Source organism: Ailuropoda melanoleuca, chromosome 8, assembly GCF_002007445.2.
Source record: "Ailuropoda melanoleuca isolate Jingjing chromosome 8, ASM200744v2, whole genome shotgun sequence".
Taxonomy (NCBI): domain Eukaryota; kingdom Metazoa; phylum Chordata; class Mammalia; order Carnivora; family Ursidae; genus Ailuropoda; species Ailuropoda melanoleuca.
Genome location: NC_048225.1, coordinates 102,225,867 through 102,252,453, shown reverse-complemented (window position 1 = coordinate 102,252,453; position 26,587 = coordinate 102,225,867). Strand labels below are relative to the sequence as shown.

The window sequence follows — 26,587 nt, the reverse complement described above, 5'->3', positions numbered from 1 at the left end:
GGACATGGTTTGCCCCCCTGGGCTCCTATTCCCCATGTCTGTTCTGACTCCCAGGTCAGGCAGGAGAAAGTTGGCTTCTTCAGGGAATAGAATTGTGCCCCCGGGACTTGCGTGACCCACTTTAGTTTTGGGAGACCACGAGCTATCAGAGGTGCTGGCAGTAATGGGCATCTTCATCTGAAAAGTGAAGGGCACATCTTTTCCCAAGGGCCTGTCCAGCATCTGGGAGGAAACAGGGGAAGCAGACTGCATCCTCCTCAGGTGAACCCCCCACCCCAGGTGCTGAGGGCACACTGGGCTCCCCCGACTTCAGACTGCCCCAGCTCTCTGCTTGGCCCCCGATGAAATACTCTGCCACCTGAGGGCAGCTCTTTGTGTCCTATGGGGCAGGGAAATTGGACGCGATGAGAGTGTACCCTGCTTGGCCTCAGTCTCCTCATCTGTTAAATGGGAATACTAGTACCTACTAGTACTACCTGACATGGCTGAGCACGAAATGAGATTCAGTGTGGAATTCAGTAGAACCTCTAGGAAGGGGAGGCTTCCTTCCTTGCCCCTGGCACGTACCCCCGCCCTGTGGGCCTTTGTGCTATCTTTCGCCCACACTTAGTCCCGCACGCTGGGGCTGCTTGTTAGGAGGGAAAGAGCCCTGGGCTGGGTGCCAGGAAATCAGGGTTCCAGTTCGCAGTGGGGCCTTGGGTAAGCTGACCTCTGAGCCTCAGATGTCTCGTCATTGGGGAGAATCCCACCTGCTCCACCTCTGAGAAGTTCTGAGGGTGTCGTCTTCCCCTGAGCTGCTTGAGGAGGGCGCTGAGTCTTCTCGTCTCGTACTCCTGGCACTTAGCCCTGATGTTACCTTCAAGGTTGGATAAGGCGGACAACCTCTGCCTGGCCCCTCATTAAGGAGGGAAGTAATCTTCACGCCCTTCCTCAGCCTGCAACTCTCCCGAGGTCTCAACTGCGTGGGACTCCCTTTCCCGAGGGAGAAGCCCAAGTCTGCCTGTCTGTCTCCCTCTTCTTGAGCCGTCCAAGGCGGCAGGCCTGCCTCCCCTAGGCCCATGACCTCTCAGGCCCTAGGCTGTGGGGGTCTGGCCTTGACAGCGTGCCCCAAGCCTCAGAGTCTCTCTTCTCCCCTCCAAAACAGGGGGCTTGCTGGATGTGGCTGCCAGAGGGGAGGGTGCAGTGCCCGGTGACAGCCCCTCCCTTCTCCGTTCCCTGCTTGCCAAGCCCAGCAGCCAGGCGCTCCTGGGCGCAGGGCCCTCAGCCCGGCCCAGCAGGAAATGCAGAGGCCGACAAGACACCTCCCACCTCGCAGCCCTTACTGTCGTTGGGAGCTGGGCCTCCCGCAAGTGACTCTGACACGGGCAGGAGTGGCGCAGTCTCCCTGAGGACCAGGCGGGGCTGGGAGGAGACTCCCTAGCCTCGGGCTCCCCGAAGTGCCCCTCATCTCCTGGCCCGAGGGGGACTGGAGAGCAGAATCCCTGGCTCTTGGTCAGTGCTGTGGCCCCCTCCTGGGGACACGAGGCCTGGCCCGGGGCCCACGGTCAGCACGGACACAGCCAGCCTGCCGAGGAGCACCGAGGAGAGGAAAGGCATGTGCGTTCAGGGACCACTCTGTGGCGGGGCACTGTGGCTGATTTTGTTCTCACTGGGCCCTGCTGGGACCGGCACCTCGCTCGCCCTCTGTAGCTGAGGAATGATGCCCGGGGCGGGAGCCCTGCTCCTAGGGGTGCCCAGCTGCTAGGTGCCCTGTCTGAACCCAGTCCTGTTCCAACGTCCACGTTCTCCTCACTGCGCTGGCACCGCTCGTGCCGCTCATGCTCAGACGTGAAGGGCTCCAAGCATCTCGGAAGGTCAGGGGGCCAACTCAGGGAGGTTTAGAGGCACTTTCCGAGAGGTGGAAGGAAGGGGAGAGACACCAGGTCCCCTGATGCCTCCTTCGGGTCCCACACCTCAGGCCACCTGTGAAAGCAGAGGATCCCCTCGCCTGAGGGACTGGCAAGAGGTGACAGCGCACTGCTGTGGGGTGGGGGGACTGCCGTCTTCCCCACCCCTGGGGCTCTGGTCTGCAAGGTGCCCCACGCTGGGGTCCGTCCCGCTCGCGATCCAAGCACAAGGTCGTTGCCTGTCACCCCCAAGTCCCGGACAAGGGGTGTGGTCTGGGACCCCCGGTTCTCTCTTCCTGGGGCTTCTCACGTTCCCACATGTGGCTGCATGACCCACGCATTTACTCACTTGTTTACACACGTGTTCATGGTGCCGTGCATGCGTGTTAGCACAGCCACACGTGGGGTCACACACAGAGCCTTGCCAGTACCCCCCGCACTTCGCTGTCCCGGTCCTCCGGCACCTGCTGTCACTTGGCTTGGCTGGGCCTGAAGCTCGTCTCACAGCGGCCGTGAGCACAGGCCGCCGAGCCACAGTTCTGCTCTGTCACTCGGCTAATGGAGCCTTCCGCCAGTTGCCCACCTTCTCCTTTCTGGGCTGTGAGCATTGACTGGGGCCTCAGAGTCCGTGAGCCTGCGCGGGGTGGGAGGAGCCCTTATCCATGCCGAGGCAGAGATGGGGCCGGGCTGGTCCTGGCAGCCCACCGGGTCTGCATGAGCCAGGCCTCCGGGGAGGAGGTTCCTGGTGCCTCTCCCTTCCTCCCTCAGAGCCGCCTGGGGCCCCATCACCCTGCTGCGGCTCCCCTCTCCCCCTCTCCCCAACCACCCCCGCACACCACACACTCCCATCCACACGTTCACACCCTCCACCACACTCATAAATACAACCTGCGCACCAGCCCACGCCTCCACACTCACACACTCAAGTTCAAAGACTCTTGCTTTCGGCCCAGCCTCTAACCCCCGGTCCCTTGGCGGGGCGGTGTTCAGCAGAGCCCATGTGTTCAAAGCTTGTAACGTTTAGTCAGGAAGAGGATGCATCAGTTTTTAACGGTTTTTAGTTCAAAATGAAGACGTGCATTTGGTGTGCGGGGTAACAGGGGCCGCGTTGGGAAGTCTGGAGCCGTTGACATGTGGCAGAGCAGGGAGCTTGTGGATTCGTGTCAGGCAATCGCTAAGAAGCCACCAGGTTCCTCTTGCACGACCGATGCTTCCCCATGGGCTGCCAGAAGCAGCACTCCTGCGTGAACGTGACAGGCACAGCCCCCCCCACCCCGGGTCCCACCGCTCGAGCCCCCCACTCACAGCACACACAGAGGCGCTGTGACACTCTGGGGGTCAGGCCTCTGCACCCCCACTGCCCTAGGCAACCTGGGGGTCGCAGGTCCCCAAGCTGCCACGTATCCCCACTCAGTCAGGGTCCCCCAGCCTTCCAACCCCGTTCCCAAGTATCCTGATACCCAACCCATGGAAGGCCTTTCCTCCACCCCGGGAGAGCTGCCCATGGGTCTGGGAGGCTTTGTCGGGTGCAGCGGGGCTCTGGACAGAGACCCAGGATTCTGAGTCTTGGAAGAAGGGGGAGGGAATGCAGCAGGTCCTGGGCGAGAGGGACCCCTCGGCCTGGCAGCACCCGAGGCCCTGTCGGCTGGCGGGCCGCCAGTGGAGGTGACTCAGCAGCTTCTCCCTCTGCGGGAGTGTGCAGCGCTGCGGTCTGGGCTCCGCGCAAGTCTGGACCCCAGCCCGTCTCCCCACTGCTTGGGGGCTCCTTTGTCCTGGTCCCAGCTGTGGTCCTGGCTGGGGTGGCAGAGGGACGCAGGCCCCCAGGGCCTGGCCTGATGGAGCCTCCCTGCCCCTCCCGCACCCCCTGTACCCCCTGCACCCTGCTTCCGTTGAGCAAGGATGAACTGGAACCTGGGGGCTGCTGGGGGTGGAGGAGGGGGCGACAAAGAGCAGGAGTCGAGGGCGGACGTGACTACTTACGAAGGCTCAGCCAAGCTGTGTGATGTGAGAACTCACGGCCCTTGGGGGCAGCTTTCTTCATTTTTCAGACAAGGGGTTTGGACAGTGCTGTCTGCCGGGTTCCGTGGGCTCCCACAGTCCGGGGCTTCACTCGTCTGTGATGAAGAATAGCCGCACCCCGAGTCTAGGTTCAGGGACGGCGGCCCTGCTGCAGGGGTGCAGGCCTGCGGGGCACCAGGGCCCTCGCGCGAGCCTTCCCCTTCGGTCACCACCCGCCAGCACGGCAGGGATGGTTAACTTACTGAGGTGCCAGCAGAGGTTCGGGAGGGACTCAATCCCACCGCTCATCTCCTCCCACCTCTTATGGCCTCCGCCCGCCTGGGGCCTCTCCTCAGGTGGCCTGGGATTTGCTGATCTCAGCTCACATGTAAAAGAAGGAAAAGGAGTGGGAGTGTGGTTGCAGCAGGAGGGATTGAAGTTAGACTGTGGGAAGGACTTCCTAACTCTCTGGCACCCTGCAGTGGGTCAGGAGCTGGCTCTGCTTCTACAGACAAGCAGTGGCAACCTTGCTGCAAAGTCGAGGTGCATGTGGCCTGCCCCAGGCCTCACTGCACAAGGAACTCACAGAGATGGCTAATTTATTTTCAAAATGAGCTAGAAAAGTAATTCATTGAAACTTGATCCTCAGCTTCCCAGGACCAAATGTAGGACTGGAGCGTTGGTTCAAAAAGTAAAGAAAGAAACTTATCGTGGAGAAATTTATCTGTTCAGCCAGCTGGCTTCGGTGGGCGGTGTGTTGCTGGTTACTTATTTCCATCTCCTTACCTTGGCTTCTGCAAATACAACCTGAGGAGAGATTAAGTACGTTGTATCCAGTTAGCGCCCCATTATCTGTATTAGGGCCGGGCCTGAGTGTGATAATCCACAGATGGGCGGGGTCCCCAGATCCTACTGCAGAGGTTGAGGTGGCAGCTGGGGGTGAGTGTGTGTGTGCGCACGTGCACGCCCATGTGCTTTGGGTGGGGGGTGGGGATCAAACTTACTCATCTTTGATGTGGGGTCAGAGTCTCATCAGGGAGGACACCCCGGGGGAGCCCATGAGCCAGTTGAGAAGCGTGTGGGCCTTCAGAGCTGCTGACACATTCTAGGGCAGGGGAGAAGCGGGGTGAGGGAGCAGGGTGGCCTCTGGGAGAGGCGGGGGAGGCCTTGATGGTGACTCCCAAGCTGGGTGCTTCCTGGGTGAGCACCACAAGGCCCCTCATTTGTCCCCTCTTTTACAAGGCTGGGGACGGGGCTCCTGGTTGTGCAGCCCCCCCCCCGGCGTGGGGGAGGGGATAGGCAGATATATTTTCATGTTTCAAAATCCAAAAACCACAGCAGGGTGCACAGCGATCTGTCTGCCAATGACTCCTTCCCAGCTCCCCTCCCCTGAAGCAGTGACAACGCATGTCACCAACTCCCTCTGCGTCTTTCCAGAGCCAGTCCTTGAATATGTAAGCACATATCGCACACGTCTCCCCCTTCCCCCCACCGAAATGGTGCGTACTCTTGTGTGCATTCATTTTTTGATTAACATTCTCTTGAGATTGTTCCATACCAGCACCCAAAGAGCGAAGCCCTGGGGCAGGGTAGCCTCCACGGTGCCCCCACATTGGCCACGAGCCGAGCAAAGCCCCCAAAGCAGAGTATCTGAAAGCTTCTGTAAGTGTGAGTGTGAGTGCGTGTGAGGCCAGCTCCCAACACCTCCCGCATCCCATCTGCCTCCCCTCTGCCTTCCTTCCATCCTACCTGACAGGTTATGGTCACCTCGTCTTAGATAACAGGATCACAGCTGAGCTCAGAGCGCCTCTGGGTGTTTGGAGTCAAGAGGAGAGAGCTTCCGGAGCCTGTTCTGCTTGCTGGGAGGGCTCTCGGGGAAAGGGGCGGCCATCCCTGCTTTGCTGTACCCCAGGGTTCTCTGTTCATATGACCTTCTTAACACCCACCTGCTGTCCTGCTTCTTCCCCTGCTCCAGGCCGCTTCCTCGGGTTTGGTCTTACATGACAGAGAGAAAAATAGATAAGATAAAGAATGAGTCGGGGGCGCCTGGGTGGCACAGCGGTTAATTGTCTGCCTTCGGCTCAGGGCGTGATCCCAGCGTTATGGGATCGAGCCCCACGTCAGGCTCTTCCACTGTGAGCCTGCTTCTTCCTCTCCCACTCCCCCTGCTTGTGTTCCCTCTCTTGCTGGCTGTCTCTATCTCTGTCAAATAAATAAATAAAAAATCTTTAAAAAAAAAAGATAAAGAATGAGTCAACCAGGTTGTCACTGGGTCCCTGACACTGCCCCTCCCACCCCCCACCACCAGGCCAAACGTGGCTGCTCTTCCTGCCAGAGGGGGCCAGAAACAGCGAGCTAGTGCTCAGAGATACCAGCGTGGTTCTGAGTGTGCAAAGACTCTTAGACCACATGCACCACCTCACCTGGCTCTGCCCCCCACCCCCAACCAGCTCCCGGTGCAGCTACTCCCCGCTCTCAGCCCTCTCACTCCAGTGTCCAGCGGAGCTTGACTGAAATGGCCATATCTTTACTTTTCTCCGCTGCAGTGCAGAGGTGGGGGAAGAGGGAAAGCTGGGGAAGGGGTAGGTGCAGGTGGGGAGGGCTCGTTGAGTGGTGGCTGCAGCCCAGAGGTGGACCGACCTCCCTTGAGAAGCAGAGGCCAGAGTGCTGAGGACTGAGACTGTCACAGGAGCCAAGTGGCCATCCTGGACAGACAGACAGACAGATGGATGGCAGCCAGTGGCCTGGGGGCAGAAGGGAATACCTGCAGGGATTCTCCACTCTACCTAGCTACCTAGCTTCAGCTCCACCCCTGCTCCTTGGGCTTCTGCTCCCCCTGTTGGAGACTCCCCCTTCCTGAGCTTCCGCTGTGGTCTGCCCCCCAACCCCGTCCCAGGGAGGAGGGGACAGGGAATGGGAGAGCGGGAGACCTGGCCTCAGGCAGACTTAGGCTCCAGTCATGATGCTGACTGTGGGGCAAGCACTTAGCTGAGCGGAATTTGCCTTATCTCAGACATGACCGTGCACTCCCAGGCAGATTCATAGAGAACAAGACCGGAGACGTAACTGGTTATTAAGTTCTTTGTGCCTGTGGGTTCCTCCTGCAGCCTTTGATGGAAGCCAGGCGGAGGGCACTATCCCGGTGTGCAGAGCCTTCAAGGCTTATTTGATTTCCAACCACTGGTCTTGAACTTTAACTTCCCCTGCAAGTCTCTGAATTCGCAGAACCTCAGTTCCCACAGTGTGACCACTGACCACCTGCGTCAGGGTGAGCCAGGACGTGTGCGGCTACTCGAAGATTCCCGGGTCGCACTTGCAACCCACCGAGCCAGGCTTTGAGGGCGGGGTGCTGTGTGGGGGGGTGGTCCGCACAAGCTTCCCAGGGTCTCCCCAGGAATGAGAGCCTTCCTCATCCCTTCCCTGGTCTATCTGCTGCTAGCTGGGTCTCCCAGCTAGCTGGGTCTCCCAGCCCCCCACTGTCAAGACCCCTGACCCTGCAGGCCCGGAGCAGGCACCTCCCCCCAGCCCCCAGCCTGTCTCCCGAGTGTCCCGAGTGTCCCAAGTGTCCCCGTGTTGGTGTCGCAGCACCTTGCAGCCATTCCTGGCTGATGGTGCCATTTCATGCTTTCGTGCTCTGGTGATTCTGACCAGACAGAGGAGTTCACTCTGTCCTGGGAGCCCCTGGAGCCTCCAACCATTTGTCATCCTCAACCCTTCCAGCTGGCTGCCTTCCGCAGGACTGCAGCCGGAGCCACGAGGGAGGCCAAGGCAGCTATAAATCCCCGAGGATTTGACTTTTCCTCCTTTGCTGCGCTTGTCTCCGCCTCTGCTCAGATGCAGGAAGCCTGCATCCTAGAGTGAGGAAGAGCCCTGGAACTGAAGGAGGCGGCTGTGCTGGAGGGGAAGGAGCACTGGATGTGGTTCCAGAAGATTCTGCTCACAGCGCTGCCAGCAACATGGGCTGTGTGGCCTTGGACAAGTCACTTCACCTCTCTGGGCCTTTGTTTTCCATAGGAACTGAAACATCTTGTTTCCTTAGCTTCTGGTGGAATAACTAGGGAAGAAAAAATTGACCCCTGGCTTCCCCAAGAGGGAACATAAAACTTTGTTGTTTTTAGAACTGCATCCGTGCTCTAGAAATGGTTGGTGATGTCACAGACATTCACAACTGGGTGAGTTCTAAGAGGCATCGCAGACATGAAAGATTCATCCATTCCTGAACGGATGGTTATGAGGGCCTACTATGTGCTAGTCAGAAATCCCTGTATTCATGAATCTTTTTTTTTTTTTTTTTTTTTTTATTTTTTTTTTTTTTTTTTTTNGAGATAGAGACAGCCAGCAAGAGAGGGAACACAAGCAGGGGGAGTGGGAGAGGAAGAAGCAGGCTCATAGAGGAGGAGCCTGACGTGGGGCTCGATCCCATAACGCCGGGATCACGCCCTGAGCCGAAGGCAGACGCTTAACCGCTGTGCCACCCAGGCGCCCCTGTATTCATGAATCTTAAAGTCTAGTGAGTGGAGACACATAAAATGATAAAACACAGCCTATGTCGGTTGGTGATAAGTGCTGTAGAGAAAAACTAATGGGGGGAGGAGGTCCCAGTGGTTGGTGGGGTTTGCACTCTCAAAAACAGTCGTCGCAGATGACCTCGCTAAGCTGAAGACGTAGCCATGTGGAAATCTGCAGGGAACAGTGTTTCAGGCTGAGGGAAGAGCAGGCTTCCAGGCTCTGAGTTAAGAGTGTTCTTGGCATGGGTGAGGATCTGGAAGGAGGCCAGTGAGGCAGAGGGAGGGAAGGAGGAGAGCCCGGCGGGAGGAGTGAGGGCACGGGCTGGGTGTGCAAGGCCTTGAAGGCTGGCGGGAGGACCGGGTACTTGGAGGGAAATGAGCCTCTGTAAGGGTTTTGTTTTAGTAACAGGATCCGTCTGCCTGCTGGGCTGAGAACAGACTAGAGGAGGACAAGAGGGCAAGTAGGGAGACTGGTGAGAAGCCTCCCATCTTCCTCCTCGTGACAGAAAGGCCCCCTGAGGGGCACCTGGGTGGCTCAGTCAGTCGAGCATCAGCGTTCAGCTCGAGTCATGATCCCTGGGTTTTGGGATGGAGCCCCGCATGGTGCTGGGGAAGAAGGAAGGAAAAGAAAAGCGCCCCCCCCCCCGTGAGGTGGGCCTTAGAGGGCCTTGGGGTGGGGCAGAGGGACGGAGGGGCCTGGAGCCTCTGGAGTCATGGGGTGGTGGAGAGAGGGCTGCTTGCTCTCTTTTTACATTTTTTAACTTCCTGGACTCTGGAAGACCACAGAGCGAGGGGACAGGGTCATTGAGTCAGTTTGGAGGGAGTGACTCTTGCGGGGAAATGAAAACACAGCCGAGGAGCAGCCTTGGAAAGAGGAGAAGCACTTCTCAGTGCTCTGGGCAGGCTCGGGCCGTGGGAAGGCATGCACCATCCCATTTAATCCGAGCCTCAACTAAAGGCGCTAGGAATGCAGGGTCTGTTTGACAGTGAAGCAGTCTGATGCTCGGGGAGGTCAAAGACACGAGCCAGGGTCAGACAGCTTATAGGGATTGTGCCTGACTTCGTAGCACGGGGCCGGCTGCCGAGGGAGAGGAAGGGTGGGCAGCCCTCAGAACTGTGCACACCCCCCACTTACCTGTCTTGTCACATGCACACACACACATGCACACGCACACACACACATGCGTGCATGCACACGCTGCCCTGGCCTCGGGCTGCATGCCCCCGGACCCAGCCTGGTGACTGTAGGAGCAGTCGGATTGAGTCTTAACATGCCTGTGGAAAGAGCCCTGCCGGCAGAGTCAGGCATTGATGGTCTGGGTGTCCGGGGAAGGACGGGCTCCAGTGTCATCTGTGAGATGACATAACGTGCCCAGTGATCTAAGAGTCTGTGTCCTGCTCATTCATTGTTCCAGTCACGCACCAAATGTTTACTGAATGCCTGTCATATGTCAGACAGAAAGGTATCTGCTAGGGCAGGGTCAGCCAAGTTTCTCTTAAAAGACCAGACAGACAGTAAAGGTTGTAGGCTTTCTGCCACAACCACTCAGCTCTGTTGTGCAGAAGCAGCCAGAGGGATTGTGTGAATGGACGAGTGTGGCAGTGTTCCAATAAAACTTTATTTACAAAGATTAGGCATGTGGCCTGCGGGCCCTAGTTTACCAAACCCTAGCACCAGAGCTACAGGGGTGAGCAAAACAAATGTGGTCTCTGCTTAAATAGTCACAGGCCACGTAAGTGCTATGAGAGTAAGGACGGAGCCATGGACATATTTCAGGCCTTGACTGGGTGGTGGTGGGGGTGGTGGCAGGAGCAGTGAGTGTGGTTGGGAAGGCTTCCTTGAGGAGGTGCCATTTGAGCTGGGCTGAGACAGTTGTGTAGGCATTAGCTCCATGAAGTTGGGGAACAGGGGCACGGCACGTGCAAAGGCCCTGTGGTGTGTGTGTTAGGGGTGGCGCATGTGTATTAGAAGAAATAACAGAAGGCATGTGTGGTTGGTGTTAGAGACTCAGGGGAGGGGAAGAGGAAATGATGCTGGATACAGAACAGGAGGGCCTCGTAAGCCACAGTCAGGATTGTGGCTTGTGTCCCTGGGATGGCTTTGAACCCTAGTGACATGTTCAGATTCCTGTTTTATGAAGATTGCTTTAGTGGCACTTGCAGAACTGACTAGAGGAGAGCGAGAGGAAATACAAGGGATGGAGGGGCTGCGGCAAGGGCCCCGCTGGACCTCTGGGCCTCGGCGCTCAGAAGTAAGTTCCGACAGCCATCAGAATGGGGATGTGGCTGAGGCCGGGGTGTGCCAGAGGTCACCTGGGGGGGACTCTTGGCCTGTGGCCTGGGAAGAGAAGGCTTGAGGACAAACCTTGAGGCAACTGATGGAGTCAATTATGTTGAAAATCAGGGAGTGGTGGGGTTGAACGTGAGGGAGGTCAAGTACGACCAAATGAAAGGTTTTGCTGGGCTCAGCGACCTTGCGGTCACCTGTGACTACGCAGAGGGCCACATCAATGGGGTGATGGGACAGAAGCTGCTGGGGGCTGAAGGGGGAGGGGCAAGGTGACGGACACCCCGTGCGGTGGGGTGTGGCCCTGGGGGGAGCGGGAGACTGAGGCAGCTGAAGGAGGAGGGGCAGGGAGAGTCTTCGTTGCTTGGTTGGTGGTATTTTAAAATGGGAAGAATCCAGTAGAGGGAATCTTTTCTTTTCTTTTCTTCTTCTTCTTCTTCTTTTTTTAAAGATTAATTCATTTATGATTAGAGAGAGAGCAAGTGAGCAGGGGGTGAGACAGAGGGAGAGAATCTCCAGCAGGGCCTAACATGGGGCTCCGTCTCATGTCCCTGAGATCATGACCTGAGCAGAAATCAAGAGTCGAAAGCTTAATGGACTGAGCCACCCAGTCGCCCCATATGCCCAGCCTTTCCCTGTTCCCATTTTTGTTTTGTTTGTTTGTTTATGTTATTTGCATATTTTATTCGTTTTGTATCACTCAGTAACTGCCAACTCTTACGAATGTGGTGATGGCTCAAATGAGACGTTCACTGTTCTAAGGTAATTCCTGAGCGTACAAATAGCTTTTCCTACAAGCGTATCCTCTACCAGAGAAGAGGTCGTGTGGTCTCGAGGAAAGTAGGATGATACAGGCATTGGGAGACCTGGCGACCAGTCCCCAACAGGCAATGAATCAGCTAGATCTGAGCAAACTGGTTGACCAGGAAATGTTGAGCAAAAGGAAGAACATGGATCAAGAAGGTGTCTTGAGAGGGTCCAGAGGGGTCGCCTCTGAGATGGAGGGCCTGGTCTTAGATAGGAGGGAAGTCCTCAGCTGAAACAGAAGGTCAGGAGGAGAGGGTGGTCAACATGCATGAAGGTCGAAGGTCGGTGGTTTGGCCTCTGGTGGGACATTATCAGAGATTTCTTTTCAATGGCTTTTAATAATAACAGGTGAGGTGTTGGGGCCGTGGGCAAGCCCCAGGGCCGTGGAAATAGAAGGTTTGCAGTGTCCATTGTGAAGGGAGGCAGAGTGAGTGGGAGTGTGTACGAAGGTTTCCATGCAGGGCGGAAGGGCAGGCTGGTGTTGAGAATCTCCGGGGCGCCTGGCCGCCGTCCTGCAGGATGCTCGCTCGCAGTGCTCAGTGGTCTGGGGGGCAGTGGAGAGGACAACGCTGACAGTGGGTGTCTTAGCTTGGATTGCCGTAACGAAATACCATAAACCAGGAAGCTAATCAATCATCGAAATGTCTCTGTCACAGCTCTGAAAGCTGGGGCATCTGAGATTGGGGTGCCAGCCCAGTTGGATCCTGGGGAGAGCTCTCTTGCAGGCTACAGACCGCTGATGTCTGGCTTCTCCCCTGGCGGAAGGAGCCAGCTAGCTCCGGCCTCTGCTCTCCGCACTAACCCCATTTGTGAGGACCCCACCTGATCACCTAAGCACCTGCCAGGCCCCCCAGCCTAACGGCATGACGCTGAGCATTAGATCTCAACATCTGAGTTGGGGGGGGGACACAAACACTCAGTCCCTAATGGGGGAGGGAGGGATTTCTCCAGGAGTGGTGTTTAGCCAGGCGGGGGTCACAAAAAGGCAGAGAAGGGGAGGGGTTGTAGGGAATTAGGGAAAAAGTTATTGGCATGACAGACAATGGTGGGAAATGAAGATGGGAGGGGTGGATGGTGCCTCAGGAAGGTCAAGGAGATTTCTGGAGGAAGAACAGTCTAGGCTAGGGGAAAGTAAGTGCGAAGGCTGTGAGTTGGGTTGGCGAGGCTGTGAGTTGGGTTGGCGAGCCTGTGACCGGCAGCAGGAGGGCCACTATGGCAGGAACTGAGGGGCTGAGAGCCTAAGACTTAGGAAATGCACTGGGGCGTTAGCCAGGGGCCAGAGGCCAGGCCAAGCCGAGATTTTATCTGAGTGTGATGAAAGGCCATTGGAGGATTTAAAATAAATGGATCTGGGTGCAGCGTGGAGATTAGACTGAGCGGAGGAGAGTGGGAAGCTTCCAGATGGGAGGCTATGCGGGACTCCAGGTAGAGGGGTGCAAAGTGGCCGAATTTGGAAATCACTGAGTGGAGCTGAGGAATTTGCAGATGCCTCGTGGGGTGATGGCAGGAGAGGAGGTCAGGATGACTCCCAGCACTTTCTAGATGTGTAGCTGAGTAGGTGGGCCCTGACTCTACCCCATCTGTCTCCGGGTGCCTGACGCGGGGCCTGCCTTTTATCAAGAGCCGTCTTCTCCGGCATCTTCGTTGTTCCCTTGCTCAGCTGGGCAGCTTTGTTCTCATGTTTTTGGTCGGAAGTGGATTTAAAAGTGCCTTCCAGGCTCCGGGCCCTGGAGGAGCCACTGCTCTGTGCTGCGGCTTTATTATTAATAGCCCTGCCTTCGTCCAAACAGCTGTTTGTCATTCTCCTCTGGTGATTCCCCAAGAACACTGGAGAATCTTTCATGGGAACTTGGGCCTGACAAGACATCCATTATTGGCTGTTTGAAACTCTTTCCCCTTCCCTCTGGAGTCAGGGTGCATTCTAGGCTTTGACTCACTGCCACCAAAGTGCAATTTTCCAAAATGTAAATTTGTACACATTACCTGTATCCTTAAAACCTCTGACAGCTTCCCATTACTCTTCGGGTAAAGACAAAATTCTTTGCTGTGGCCTCTGAGGTTCTGTGCCTGGGCCGGCCTGGCCCGCTCTGCCAGCCCCATCTTGACCCAGGCTCCCTCCAGTCCGGTCTTCCTTCAGGTTCTGTGCTCAGCACACTGCTTCCTGCCTCCGGGCCTTTGCGCATGCTCTTCTCGCTGCTCAGGCTGCTCCTTCTCGCCTCCTCACTTGGATATTTCCCATTATCCTCAGGTCTCAGTCAGTTCCTCAGGAAAGCATTTTTTTTCACTCCCAGATTAGGTCAAATGTAGCCCATTATAAACACATACCGCCAAGTATCTCTCCTTTGTGGCATTTCTTAGAATTACAATCTTATATTCGCTTATGTGCAGTTTTTTAATTCACTTTATGGTAAGTTCCACAAAGGGAGCATAATATGAGCTCAGTAAATTTGTTAAGTGAATGAATGAATGGTTTTCACATTTGTCCTCTCACTCCATCCCCTCTGTTCCTCCTCTGGTCTGGATCCATGTCATCTCTGGCTGGTCTGTGGAGCCAGCCCTCTGCTGGACCACAGCCCCAGCTTCCCTTCCTCCAATGCCTGTGGAGCTATCTTCCCAAAGCCCCACTTTTAACAGAGCAGGCCACTCCTGCCTTAAATGAACGCCACCGCAGTAATATTTTTACCAGCAAAAACTTGGAAACCATCTAAACGCCTAATAGTGCAATGGTTAAACAAATATGGTACTTCCATGTAGTGGGGTATTATTTAGCTATTTAATCATAAAGGAAAATTTTAATGATAAGAGAAAAGGTTGGGGCGTGTGGGTGGCTCAGTTGGTTGAGCATCTGACTCTTGATTTCCGCTCAGGTCACGATCTCAGGGTCCTGGGATCGAGCCACACGTCAGGCTCTGCATTTAGCGGGGAGTCGGCTTCCCTCTCTCTGCTCCTTCCCCTGCTTGTGTGCGCACGTGCTCTGTCTCTTTCTCTCCAAAATAGATAAATACATCTTTTTAAAAAAGAGAGAGAAAGGGCTTATGATAAAATCTTTTGTTAAAAAAAGCAGGATGCCGAATTACATGCAGTATGGTCTCAACACGTAAAACACACTCTGAAAAACTGTTATAAAATGCTCCAAAAAGTGAACCTGAGTTATGTCTCGATGGTAAAATTATGGGCAGCTTCTCTTTCAATCTCTTGCCCTCTCTTTTCTAGAGATGTTGATGTAGATTGAGGGCAGGAATGATAACAGCAGGAACGATAACAAGACAACAGATAACGAGGTTGTGGAAGAAGTTAAGGAGGAGACAGGCTCAAGAAGGAGTCTTCAGTAGCAGACGCTTGCAGCTTTCCTAGAGTTCTGTGGTTGGATTTAAATGAGATAGAAGAAAACCGTTAGGTTTACAGGTTTTGGAGTCAGACTGACTGGTTCACACATCAGTTTCAGAACTTACCAGCTAAGTGACCTTGGAAAAACTGCCTGACCTCTCTGAACCTCCCTTTCCGCATCTGTTAAAAGGGAATAACAATCACACATTAGACTATTGTTTAGATTAAATGAGGTCATGCATGGAATGTACTTTGCATAGTGCCTGACTCATATATGTCCTAACTTGATGATGATTATTACTATTGTTGTTTTACCACAGTTGTTAATATTATGGGAAGTATCTTTGAATTATAAAGGAATTATTATTAATAGTCTATGGCTTTGAAAGAGTTTTCCTGGTCCTTTGGGTAGAGCTTTCTGCACTCAGACCTCCGGGATGTTCATCTGCTCCCATCCCCTCTCATCTGCAGCGATCCCCTCTGCCACCATGAGGAACATCTTCAAGAGGAACCAGGAGCCCATTGCGGCTCCTGCCACCACCACTGCCACAATATCAACGGGGCTCTTAGACAACTCTACCGAGAGCGGGAGTGCTGGGGAGAGTAAGGAAGACATATTGGCCAAAGTGAAGGATAAATTCTTCAATGAGTTCCAGAAGATCCCCTGTGAGTGTCCCAGGTGGCTGAGAGGGCGGGATGAGGCTAGGGTTAGTGAAAGGCCTTGTGGGCAGGGCAGGGTGGGGAAGAGTGGGGAGCACCACTGGGAAGTGTTTGGCCGCGTGTTTGGATTCCAGGATGGGTTATTTGGGGAGTCCCTTCAGGAATGGGGGAGAGTGTGGTCCGACACTAATAAAGGGAAGAAAGGGGTTTATGTGCCCCAGTCTCCCAGGGGGGAAAAAAGTTCTTACAACTTAGAAAATTGTCAAAAGTTGACACCAAAGGAAGATGAAAAATCATGAAACCGAAGTCATTATTGAAGTTTTCTAGTCATATTTTGAAACTACTTTAGTTTGGAAGACAGAAAACACCCCCTGTCATCCTCCCATTGTTTTCTGAATTCTTGGCCAAGGTTGTAGAGGCGTCACCAGAGATTAAGGGGAGCAGCACCCACCAGTGGGAGATGGTGCTTCAGGACCACGGAGAGCAGCCCAGGGCCCATACCCAAATGTTCGAGTTCTGCAAAGCTGAGCCTTCTAGGTCTTTAAGGAGCTTGGTCTGCTGGCTCTGGGTCATCCCTGTCAAGACTGGGCGTAGGGAATGGGTTGAAGGGGCTCTTCCTATACCTGGGTCAGAGAAGGACATCTCATTCTTTCCAATATAAGCCAGTGTTCCATAGATCAAATGAGTGAAAACTCAACAGAGCCTAACTGACGTTCTATCTTGTATACACCTGGCTGCTATCTCTCAGTCCGGGGGCTACATCCACAAAGCCTGTAGGCTAAGGAGAGAGCAAGAGTTAATGAAAAGACATGCAAGAAGATATGCCACTTATATATCAATCACTCATGAGTCTGTAGTTTAAAAAGGTGGAGTGTGGGCGTGGGAGTTCATAGTCTCCACCCATTTTAGCCAATGCTGTGGGGCCAGGGGACCTGAGGCAGAGCACTGCTGACTTTGGGGTCCTCTCTGTGCGGGCAGTACCACCCTGGGCACTGATCGCCATTGCTGTGGTTGCTGGCCTCTTGCTCCTCACCTGCTGCTTCTGCATCTGCAAGAAATGCTGCTGTAAGAAGAAGAAGAACAAGAAGGAGAAAGGCAAAGGCATGAAGAACGCCATGAACATGAAGGACATGAAAGGCGGTCAGGTAGGACGATCCAGGGGTGGGAGGAACAGAGAGGAGCCCAGCCCAGCTGAAAGGTGAAGCAGAGTCTTCTGGGCTCTACAGCTAAAGCAGTTCCCCTTCTTAGAACTCCACATGCCCTCCCCTGCCTGTTGGCAACATCTCCAGTGAAATGTTGTCTACCCATCAGCTGGTGGGAAGGGGGGACTTATTCACGTGTTAGCACGGACTCATCCTTGAAAAGACAGAGGAAGAGAATGATATATTGACCCCCCAAAAGGCTATGGGACAAAACATTGGAAAGAGAGACCCCAACTCACCAGGAAACCACCACTGGAGTGACCTTGTGTTTTCCTGCCTTTAGGACAAAAATCTCGCTGGAGGCATCTACTTAGGATGGGCGGGGGATCGAATGAGGTAAAAGAATGGTCCCAAGGCACCCAGACAGGGCCAATTGGAATCCATCTCTCTGATCACATAGTAATTTGGTGTATTTACCCCTGTTTATTGGGGTTGATTGGCCCGGAAGGGTACTTTGGTAAACCCTAGTTTCTCCTTTTAAGTTTACAAAGGCCCCTGTGTGCTTCACTTTTACCCACATTCGTTCATTTGTTTCGAGAGTGACTAGGAGACATCTCTTGCTCAGGAAATCAATGCGGAGGATGGAAGGCAGGGCCTGATCTCAAGAAGAAGTCAGCCAGAGATTAAAGCCCTCGAGTGCTTGTGTGTGCGTGTCTATACATGCCTGTATGTGTGTGAATGTGTGTGTGTGTGTGTGTGCGCCCCAAAGAAGCCTGCAGTATGAAGTCGGGGCGGGAGGAAAGACTCCAGGAATGATCTCGGTGTAGGCCAGCCTGGTCTCACCAGGTTTCTGGGACTTCAGGCGCTGGTCTGAGATGTAATTTTTCCTCTTACATCATTTTTTCCCTTCTCTTCTCACCTCTGTGGATTCTCCGTACTCCTGAATGCCCGGACTGTGCTCCTGGTAAGTCTTGCCCAGGGTGGGTGGGGCCTGAGCTGGGGCAGTACTGGGGAGGGGCTAACAAGGGAAGCGCCTCTCCGGTACCTCAAGACACTCCAGAGCATTGGCATGGTGCCTGGCCACATAGGACTGTCTTGCAGGGAGAGAGCCTCACCCAAACCAGAGCCACGTCTTCAGGACACAGGCTGGGGTTCTGTGGGGGGGCTGCCTGGGGGCTCTGAGCGGCTGTGCAGAGCAAGTCCCTAGGACAGTGCCACATTCCTACTCCTCGCCCCCACATCCAGCTTCAAGTCAGGGTCTGCACAGAGGGGCTGGCTTCCCGATGGCCCTGCACCGGCCAGGCTCCCTTCTCTCCTCTTAAGTCGACCCTCCTCTTGCCCAGCCCCCACAGGATGATGATGATGCAGAGACCGGCCTGACTGAGGGAGAAGGTGAAGGAGAGGAAGAGAAAGAGCCAGAGAATTTGGGCAAACTGCAGTTTTCCCTGGATTATGATTTCCAGGCCAACCAGGTATGAGGGCTGGGCTGGGGGGTGAACGGGGGACAGGGCAGAGGGCTGGGATTTGGGTGGGAGGGGGATAGAAACAGCTCCACACTCCACCTCGGCCCATAGGCATTGCTCCTTTCCATGGAGTGGGGTGGGCTGGAAACCACAGGCAAGTTCCCTGAGACATTGACTCTGCCTTGGCCACCAGCCTGCTCTAGAGAAGGTTCCCTGGTTCAGATGGGCCCTGCTGTAAGCATGCCCGCCAGCCTTGGGGAAATCAGTTGCCCTCTTAGCTTCCACTTCCACTGATGCCATGCCAAATTCCTGACGGGGAGATGGAGACCGGTCTTCGTCTCTAGCACCAGCCTGTTCCCACCTCCTCCTGCCCCCTGCTGGGAGGGGTTGGTGCATGCTGAGTCTGGGGCCGGGTCTGGTGTTGGAGCAGTCCTGAGACTCAGGGCCCCCCTCATTCTCTCCGCAGCTTACCGTCGGCGTTCTGCAGGCTGCTGAATTGCCTGCCCTGGACATGGGAGGCACCTCAGACCCTTATGTCAAAGTCTTCCTTCTTCCAGACAAGAAGAAGAAATACGAGACCAAAGTCCATAGGAAGACACTGAACCCTGCCTTCAATGAAACTTTCACCTTCAAGGTGATGTGGGCGGGAAGGATAATGCCAGTTCCCTCCCCGAACCCAATTCCACTTGAGTTTTGCAGACCTTTCCCTGGTCCTTAGTCCAGGCTAAGGTTCCGGAATGAGCTCAGGCTAGAACAATGGCAGGTTGGACTGTGGGCTTGTGTGTGAGGTCACTACTCAGGCTCCCGTAGGACTGGGACATCCCCCTCCCCCCACACACTGTGCTCTTCCCAGAGCCCGAGGTCGTTTCTCTGTGTCTGCAGACTCAAGGGGAGTCCTGTGGGTTAGCGGGAACAGAGCTCAGACCCAGGGTCCTGCCCATAGCAGCCCCTGGAGGTGCGTGGGTTGTTTGACCCCTCTCTGACCCTGCTTGTGCCCTGTAGGTGCCATACCAGGAGCTAGGAGGCAAAACCCTGGTGATGGCCATCTACGACTTTGACCGCTTCTCCAAACACGACATCATCGGAGAGGTAAAGGTGCCTATGAACACCGTGGACCTTGGCCAGCCCATCGAGGAGTGGAGAGACCTGCAGGGCGGCGAGAAGGAGGAGGTGAGAGGGAAGATGAATGTGGTTGCCCACCTGGGTTACCACCTATTGGCATGACAGGGAGAGGGTGGAGTTAGGTAAGCCGGGTTAGGGTCCCAGCTCCACACCCCCAGCTGTGTGTGGCCCTGGGTAGGTCGCTTAATCTGTTTAGACCTGGGTTCTCTCCTGTAGTCTGTTTTTGCAGGTGAGATTACCTACCTCTGTAATGCACCTGGCACCCAGTAGGCGTTTGGCATCTAGTAGGTACTCAAGTAAAGGAGAACACCATCATTATTTTACTCCTAAGGTTCTGCTGTCACTTAGGACCAGTGATTCATGACTTTACCCACAGGGAAAGCCCACATTTATTTTAAAGTCTTCTCAGCATGGGGGCTTGTCCTCCCAGCATTCAATCACTTACCAAACACTTATTGAGCACCTCCTGTGTGCCAAATACTCCATTTTAGCCACTGCTCCTTCCACGCATCACTCCTTTGTCTTGGCCAAGCCCCTGCTGTGTGCCCGGCACAGTCCCAGGTGGTGGTGGAGGAGGGGAGAAGAGACACTTAAGATGCCATTCCTTGCCTTGGGGCTCACACTGTGTGAGAGCAGGGCCAGCACACCTGAGCTGGGATATGGGTGAGGTGGTTGGAATCGGCCCGAGTGGCCCCGTCTCTGAGAAGCTCGACTCTGGCGTGATGTTGGCAGAGCTCTTAGGAACCAGCAGCCCTGGGTTCTCATTCTGACCCCAGTGCTAAAGTGTTGTGGACTTTGTGGAACTTTCACTGGTCACAAAGAACCCTCGACTTGTCTATGTGAAGGTGTTGCGGTGACAGTAACCTAAGAAAAGGGACGCAAAGTGCTTTGAAGACCACGGGTCACTCTGCAAGTGGAATGGTTGACTGGGAGCTACCTCGGGGGCGGGAGGAATCAGGGAGGAAGGCTTCCGAGACGCTTAGTTTCCCAGTGTCCTTGGAAATGAACTCTTTCCAGTGGACCACGCCCACTCCTTCCCACCTCCCCCAGGCCTGGGGTAGGAGCCTGGCCATACCCTGCATCTGTCCAGATGCACCCAGTTATCACCTGCACACTCCTGCCCGCAGCCTGTGCTTTGCTTCACGCCCTCCTGAGGCCATGGCTCCTGCAGCGCCACTCTCAGGGGCTCTGTTGAACTGCAGCAGGAGGCCCTGAGACCTTCTCAAACGTCACAGATGTGGGGATTGAGGACCCAGAGAACTGGGCAGGCACCACTGTCTTGCTCCTCTCGGCAAGGAGGGGTGAACTGTGCTAGAAGCGGTGGGATGGCTGAGATGGCCCTCATCCTGCTCTTCCCCCTGGACAGCCAGAGAAGCTGGGCGACATCTGCACCTCCCTGCGCTACGTGCCCACGGCCGGGAAGCTCACTGTCTGCATCCTGGAGGCCAAGAACCTGAAGAAGATGGACGTAGGCGGCCTTTCAGGTACGTGCAGGGCTTCTGGCTGCCATTGGGTGGCACCAGCGAGCCAGTCACTGCCCACAGCCCTCCGTTCACACACCCGTTAGAGGACCACTTTCCTGCCCTGGGACACAGAGGGTATCTCTGAGCAGCCCTGGGTCCTGAGGGCAGGACCGTGGAGCGGGAGACGCCCGGCTTTCCCTCCTTTGCCCAAGGGTGCCCTGCCGCCACTCTGAGCTGCCAGACAGCGTGGGCCATGGAGGAAAGATCAGAGAAGCTTCATCTCCCAGATGAGTTAGTGACTTCTCCCAGGGAAGTGTAGGAAGGGGATGGGGTGCAGACCAGAGCTTGCCTCTCTGTCGTGTCACCAACCATCTGGGACCCTCCTCCAGGAGAGGCCCTGCTGGAGGGGACTGGGGTGGGGAGCGCTCAGAGTGGGGCTGGCGCACAGCACCGGGTCTGCTGGGACAGGGAGCACGCTGCCTCTGCCGCACCTTCCTGGGAGTCAGGCCTGTGGGCGGGCTCCACCGGGCAGGTCCGTCGGCTAACCCCAGCTCTGCCACTGACCGCCGTGTGGCCGGGGGCACGTCATTTCCCTTCTGTGGGCCTCAGTTTCTCATCTGCAAGATCTGAAGGATTGTGCTGAATCAGGGATGGCCTTTAGCACTCCTCTGTCCCCTGCCTAGGACAGATAGCACCAAGGGACCCCCTTACTCCTTCTGGAAGAGGCCTTACTTAGTCCCCCTTGCAATGCTCCAGGCAGCCACAGCCCATCAGCCCGCAGTGGTCCTCGAGGTGCAGCCCGCTTGCTGCCCCTGAACTAGACGCTGACTCCATTTCTTTTGGACTCAGCAGCCTGTGCCTCAGGCCTTGCTGGGCGCCTGGCCTTGGTCGGTGGGCGCTCTGGGAGGCGAGTGCATTTGCTGGGAGCGCGGGGGCTAAGGGGGCCGCTCCGGGGCTGGGACTCTCCCTGCGCAGACCCCTACGTGAAGATCCACCTGATGCAGAATGGCAAGAGGCTCAAGAAGAAGAAGACGACGGTGAAGAAGAAGACCCTGAACCCCTATTTCAACGAGTCCTTCAGCTTTGAGATCCCCTTCGAGCAGATTCAGGTGCTCGGGTGTTCGGGGACGGGGGCACAAGCGGCTGGGGCGGCACGCGTGCCCTCGTGGGGCTGGAGGGAACTCACATGAAGGCCTCGAGCCACCCGCTCGGTGGGGGGAGGGCTCTGGCTCTCACGGTGCCATCCTGGGGCCTCCTGCCCGGGGCCCCTTCTAGAGCGTTCCGCTTTTCTGAGACGAACACGAGCTATTCGAAACAGTTCTACGAGTCATTCCTTTAGGACCGGGGGGCCCACGAGTGTGCGGTGGGCCGGTGAGGTTGGATCGGCCGAGGAGGTGGGGGCCTCCCTGCTCTTCCTGGTCCAGCCACTTCCCACCTTGGTCATTCTTCTCCCACTTCTGCTGCTGCCTAGGCCTGCTCCCAGCTACCCCTCCGCCCCTCTTCCTCTCTCCTCTTTCCCTCCATCCTTTCCTTCTCTACTCTCTCCTTCCTTCCTCCTACCAGCAAGCTCTGTAAGTGTTGGAGGTGACATCTGTTTTTCACCACGAAGGGCCACGAGTGGCCTCTGAAAATGGCACGAGTTGAACATTGCAGAGTGCTGGATCGTCTTGGAGTCTTGGTCTCTCCCTCTTTGGAGTAAACTGCCCCCTCTTCTCTTCCCCCCCCCAACCCCCTCCTCCACCCTCCCTAGGGCTGGGAGGCAGGGGTGCCAAGGGAATCATTACAGCTGACGCCATCATCTCTGGAGAATTCTTCAAGGGGACAAGGGGCAGCTCAGTGATAATGGACCCCAAGAGGGGTCCTCCTTGTAGAAAACTTAAGATTGATACGACGTGTACTGGCCCAGGTGTTTCAAATTCGATATGCCTAACACCAATATGATCTTTCCCACACCCTCCCAGCCAAACCTGCTTTGTTTGCTTCACCTGCCTTCTGTTTTCAAGTGAGAGACCTGGGCATCATCTCAGACCCCCTGCCCTTTCCCTCTCCTTTCTCATTTATCCAACATACTTTGCTGAGTGTTCCCTAAGTGCCAGGAACTTGCGAGGTGCTGGAGAAACCCACGTGTAGAAGACACGGTCCTTGCTGTCAAGGACCTCACAGTCGGGAGGGCAGCAGTAATGGGCCAGTGAAACACAGGGAGATGAGGGCTTCACAGAGCACGGTGAACAACACAGCTGAGGCTTCCGGAGCAAGTTTGGTCCTAAAAGGATGAGCCTGAATTGGGGGGGGGCAGACCAGAGAAAGGTGCAGATTGTCCCCTCGGCCAGTCTGACTGACCACCAAGTCCTCTTGATTCTCTTCCCTCAACACCTCTCCAGTCTGGCCCCTACTTCCATTCCCACTGCCCCGCCTTTGTTCAGGCCTTCACGACCCACCCCCCAGACCCCGCCGCAGCCCCCCAGCCAGTCCCATTCCCCCTCTGGTGAATCTCCCACCTCAGTGCCAGGGTTCTCTTCTTCCTGGGATCCTCCTCTCTCTACCTAGGGAAGCCCTCAGCCCTCACTTCCCAGTTTCTGTGTCACCTCCTCTGTGAAGCCTTTCCTGACTGACCAGAGGAGGACTGTCACCTCGTCTGAGTTCCCATAGTACCTTGTGCTTACGTCTCTAGCTTCAACTTTATCACTTTGGGTTGTAAGTTTATGAGTACGTGTCTGCTGCTTTCATTAGAGGTGATGTTCACCTTTTCCCTTTTCCTCAGCGCCCTGCACCCCCAGGCCCTCAGCAGCAGCCGGAGCACGGCACATGCTCCGTAAGTGCCTGTTGGTAGAAACAAAGGCTGTTTCCAGAAGGTGCAGCCTCGGCCTCCGTGTAAGTTCGGTCTTCGCTGGAGCCAGAGAGGGAAGCCAGGTGCCCTGGGCAGCCTCTCCTTGCCGAGCATTTGGAGTAGAGGATGGAGGAGGAGAAGTTTGGTCACGGGATCGCTCGTTTTCACCTGCCACTGCCTTCCCTCCTTTGTTTCCCTGCAGAAAGTCCAGGTGGTGGTCACCGTGCTGGACTATGATAAGCTGGGCAAGAACGAAGCCATCGGCAAGATCTTTGTGGGCAGCAATGCCACAGGCACGGAGCTGCGGCACTGGTCCGACATGCTGGCCAACCCCCGGAGGCCCATCGCGCAGTGGCACTCGCTCAAGCCCGAGGAGGAGGTGGACGCACTTCTGGGCAAGAACAAGTAGGCAGCAGCGGCCGGGACCCCACGCCGTGACAGACACTGACAAGATCCAGAGCTATCAATACCTCAGTTATGCAACCTTAGAGGTTTTCTTTCTCATTTGTTTGTGGTTGTGTCCTTGTTTTTCCTTCCTTTATCTCTTTTTAAAGACCAACTTCCCAATAATGGCTGTGTGAGGAGAGTCCCCTAACAGGTGAAAGAGAAGCCTGGCTCTTTTCATCGTCCCAGGAGCTGTCCTTGCTGCATGCCCTGTCACATTTCCCTCTCCCTCCTTCAAAGCTTCACTGAAGCCTCACCCTGAGTGAGGCCCTCTTCTGGCAGAAAGTCGCAGCACTTCCTGTTTTTTGAGTGTTCTGGACCAACAAAATGGCAGCACATCCTGTTTCCTGACAGGAAAGGCAACAGAGTGGCCTATGATGTGTGTGTGTGTGTGTGTGTGTGTGTGTGTACACGTGTGCACGTGGGGGTGTGTGTGTGTGTGAGCATCTCTCTGCAATCCTGGAATGAGCCATGGACAGTGAAGTTGTATGGAAAGAGAAGGTTCTTCAGGGACCCTGAAATGAAGAGACGTCCACTGTCCAAGTGGGAGATCTTCTGTCAGCTCATGGAGAGGGCTCAGAATCCTGGTCAGATGCCAGAAGCTCCCATACTCCTTGTGGGAGGCAAGATGTGGAGACTGGATTTGTCCGGAACTAGGACCAAACCCCTGATGCCATCATAGACTTCCTCCTGTCAGGCATGGTTTCCCCACAAGCATGGTTTCTGGGACATTCCTGGACATGAACTATTCACTAGATTGGTCAGGCTCTAACAGGGACCATCACTCCTGGGAACTCACTGTTGTTGACAGTTAACATCGAACTATGAAGAAACAAGACCCATTACCTAGAAAGACCAAATGAAACTCCTGGATCTTCTTCACTCCCTTCCAGTGGGAAACACGGATGCTTTCTCCCTTTCCAGAATATAAGCTATGCGGTTCATTTGCATTGATTCCCCATCATGCTTTTGCTTCTGTTTTCTCTTTTAATCTAAGTGGAGCAATGCTATCTGAACACCGTTATCTGTACAGAGCCAGAGAACTCTAAAAGGAAGGTTTAAATATTCTTAGTTCCCCTGAAGTCCAGGTAAGAAGGGGGAGGATGGTGGACAGATGGCAGAGATTTCCCAGATGAGATAGGTGGGAGTGCTGAAATTCCCCCCAGCTTCCACTCCTCTGCCTTCCATGCCAGACAGCTTATGGGTAGCTGGCGTGGTCCAGGGAGACATGTGGGGAGGCCCCATCCTACCCTTCCTTAGGGAGGCTTCTCTCTATGAATGCCGAGAAGCAGGTTATCCATTCCAAATGGGTGGTGGAGGACACCTGCTGGGGTTTCTACCCCACGCTCAGTTGTGTTCCATTCCCTCTTCACCTTGTGTCCCCAGCTCTGATAAAAAGCCATATATATGTTAGTCAAGTTTGCACTGAGCCTCGTTCCAAACATTCAGCCTGGGCAAGAGAGTTAGGTCTCACATGGCCTGAGGCCAGCACCACTTCCTTCTGCCCTTTCCTCCCATCCTTGCCTCCCTTCCTTTAGCCTCTCTCTTCCATCCATGAAGCCCTGAGGCCCTTGCCATTTCTCCACCACAGAATACACATAGCTTCCTCAGAAGCTTGGGGATCTCTCTCCTAGCAAAAATGGCAGCACTTCCTGTCGTGCCCCATCTGGGCCACCTGAGTGTCCTGTAGATACCTAAGACAGATGGACAGTGTTAGAGAAAATCAGGCTTTGAGGATCTGCATGAAGAAAATGCAGATTGTCTTTTTATTTTGTTAAAAGAAAGATGGGTTTTTTGTTTCTGCTGTGCCACGTGTTTTTGGTTAGAGTAGAGGATGAAGGAACATCTCCAGAAACAGACTGGGAAGTGGGGCTCAGCCTTGTTCACCTCTCAGAGACCCTTCTCCTTCTTGCTAGTGGCCCTTGGTACGTGGGAGATTGTATTTTACTGGGCCCTGTGTGAGTGTGGGTGTACTTCATGATGACAAGGTAGGACTCTGACAAGGACTGTGAGCTTTGGTCCTTGGACCAGAGTTGTGGTCATGGTAGAGAGTTGTAGGACAATAGGGTGCCTTTGGAATCTGGCTGACTGCAGAGTAGGATGTCCTGGTATAGACATCAGAAGTCACTGGACTCTTCTCCCATCCCCAGAGCTGTGGGATTTTGGTGCTTTCTCAGGGTCTCTCTCCCCACCATATCCCACATCCTTGTTCAGAGGACCTCCCTGTCCATCTCATCTTCCTTAGCGTCACTCTTTTGCCCTTTCCTGATGTACTTTCTACCACCTGAGATTCTTCTCTGCCCAGGAGCCTCATTCAGCCCTTTCAGAGGCCAAGATTTGCCACTCTCCTGATGGGGAGGAAAGGAAATGGTGGGCACTTCTCGTGGTTTGGGTGTCCATGTGCCAGAAGACAGGGGCTGGATGTTTTCACTCTGGGCCCATCTCTAGTGAGCAGCTTTGGGGGGGGCAGGTTGCTGAGAGACTAAGTGTTGGCACAGGTGTAGAGCCGGGGGGAGACCTGAGTGGTCAACAGTTCCTCCCTCCCACCCACTTAAGTCCTGGCTGGTCCTCGGATGGGCACTTGGCCCAGACGAGCCATCCCAGTGAAGGCATCTGTTCAGGTCCACGAGCTCGGCAGGTGAACAAACTTATG

At 55.1% G+C, this 26,587-nt stretch overlaps 1 protein-coding gene and 1 long non-coding RNA gene across 2 annotated transcripts in view; one reads left to right on the top strand and one right to left on the bottom strand.

Annotated features, from left to right (window-relative positions):
• Positions 1 to 25,931, top strand: part of SYT2 (synaptotagmin 2) — a 103,072-nt gene extending 77,141 nt beyond the window's left edge. The window contains exons 2-9 of the mRNA XM_034667056.1: positions 15,285 to 15,479; positions 16,452 to 16,618; positions 17,968 to 18,087; positions 18,545 to 18,712; positions 19,081 to 19,248; positions 20,567 to 20,684; positions 21,639 to 21,772; positions 23,693 to 25,931. Of these exons, the coding sequence (XP_034522947.1) occupies positions 15,302 to 15,479; positions 16,452 to 16,618; positions 17,968 to 18,087; positions 18,545 to 18,712; positions 19,081 to 19,248; positions 20,567 to 20,684; positions 21,639 to 21,772; positions 23,693 to 23,899 (1,260 nt within the window). The 5' untranslated portion in view covers positions 15,285 to 15,301 and the 3' untranslated portion in view covers positions 23,900 to 25,931. The remainder of the gene's footprint in view (positions 1 to 15,284; positions 15,480 to 16,451; positions 16,619 to 17,967; positions 18,088 to 18,544; positions 18,713 to 19,080; positions 19,249 to 20,566; positions 20,685 to 21,638; positions 21,773 to 23,692) is intronic.
• On the bottom strand, positions 2,943 to 4,319 carry LOC117803454. Its single transcript, XR_004627340.1, has 3 exons — positions 4,148 to 4,319; positions 3,867 to 4,000; positions 2,943 to 3,108 (listed from the first exon to the last, which is right to left on the bottom strand). It is a non-coding gene; the product is annotated as an uncharacterized LOC117803454 (long non-coding RNA).
• Positions 25,932 to 26,587: the final 656 nt, after the last annotated feature.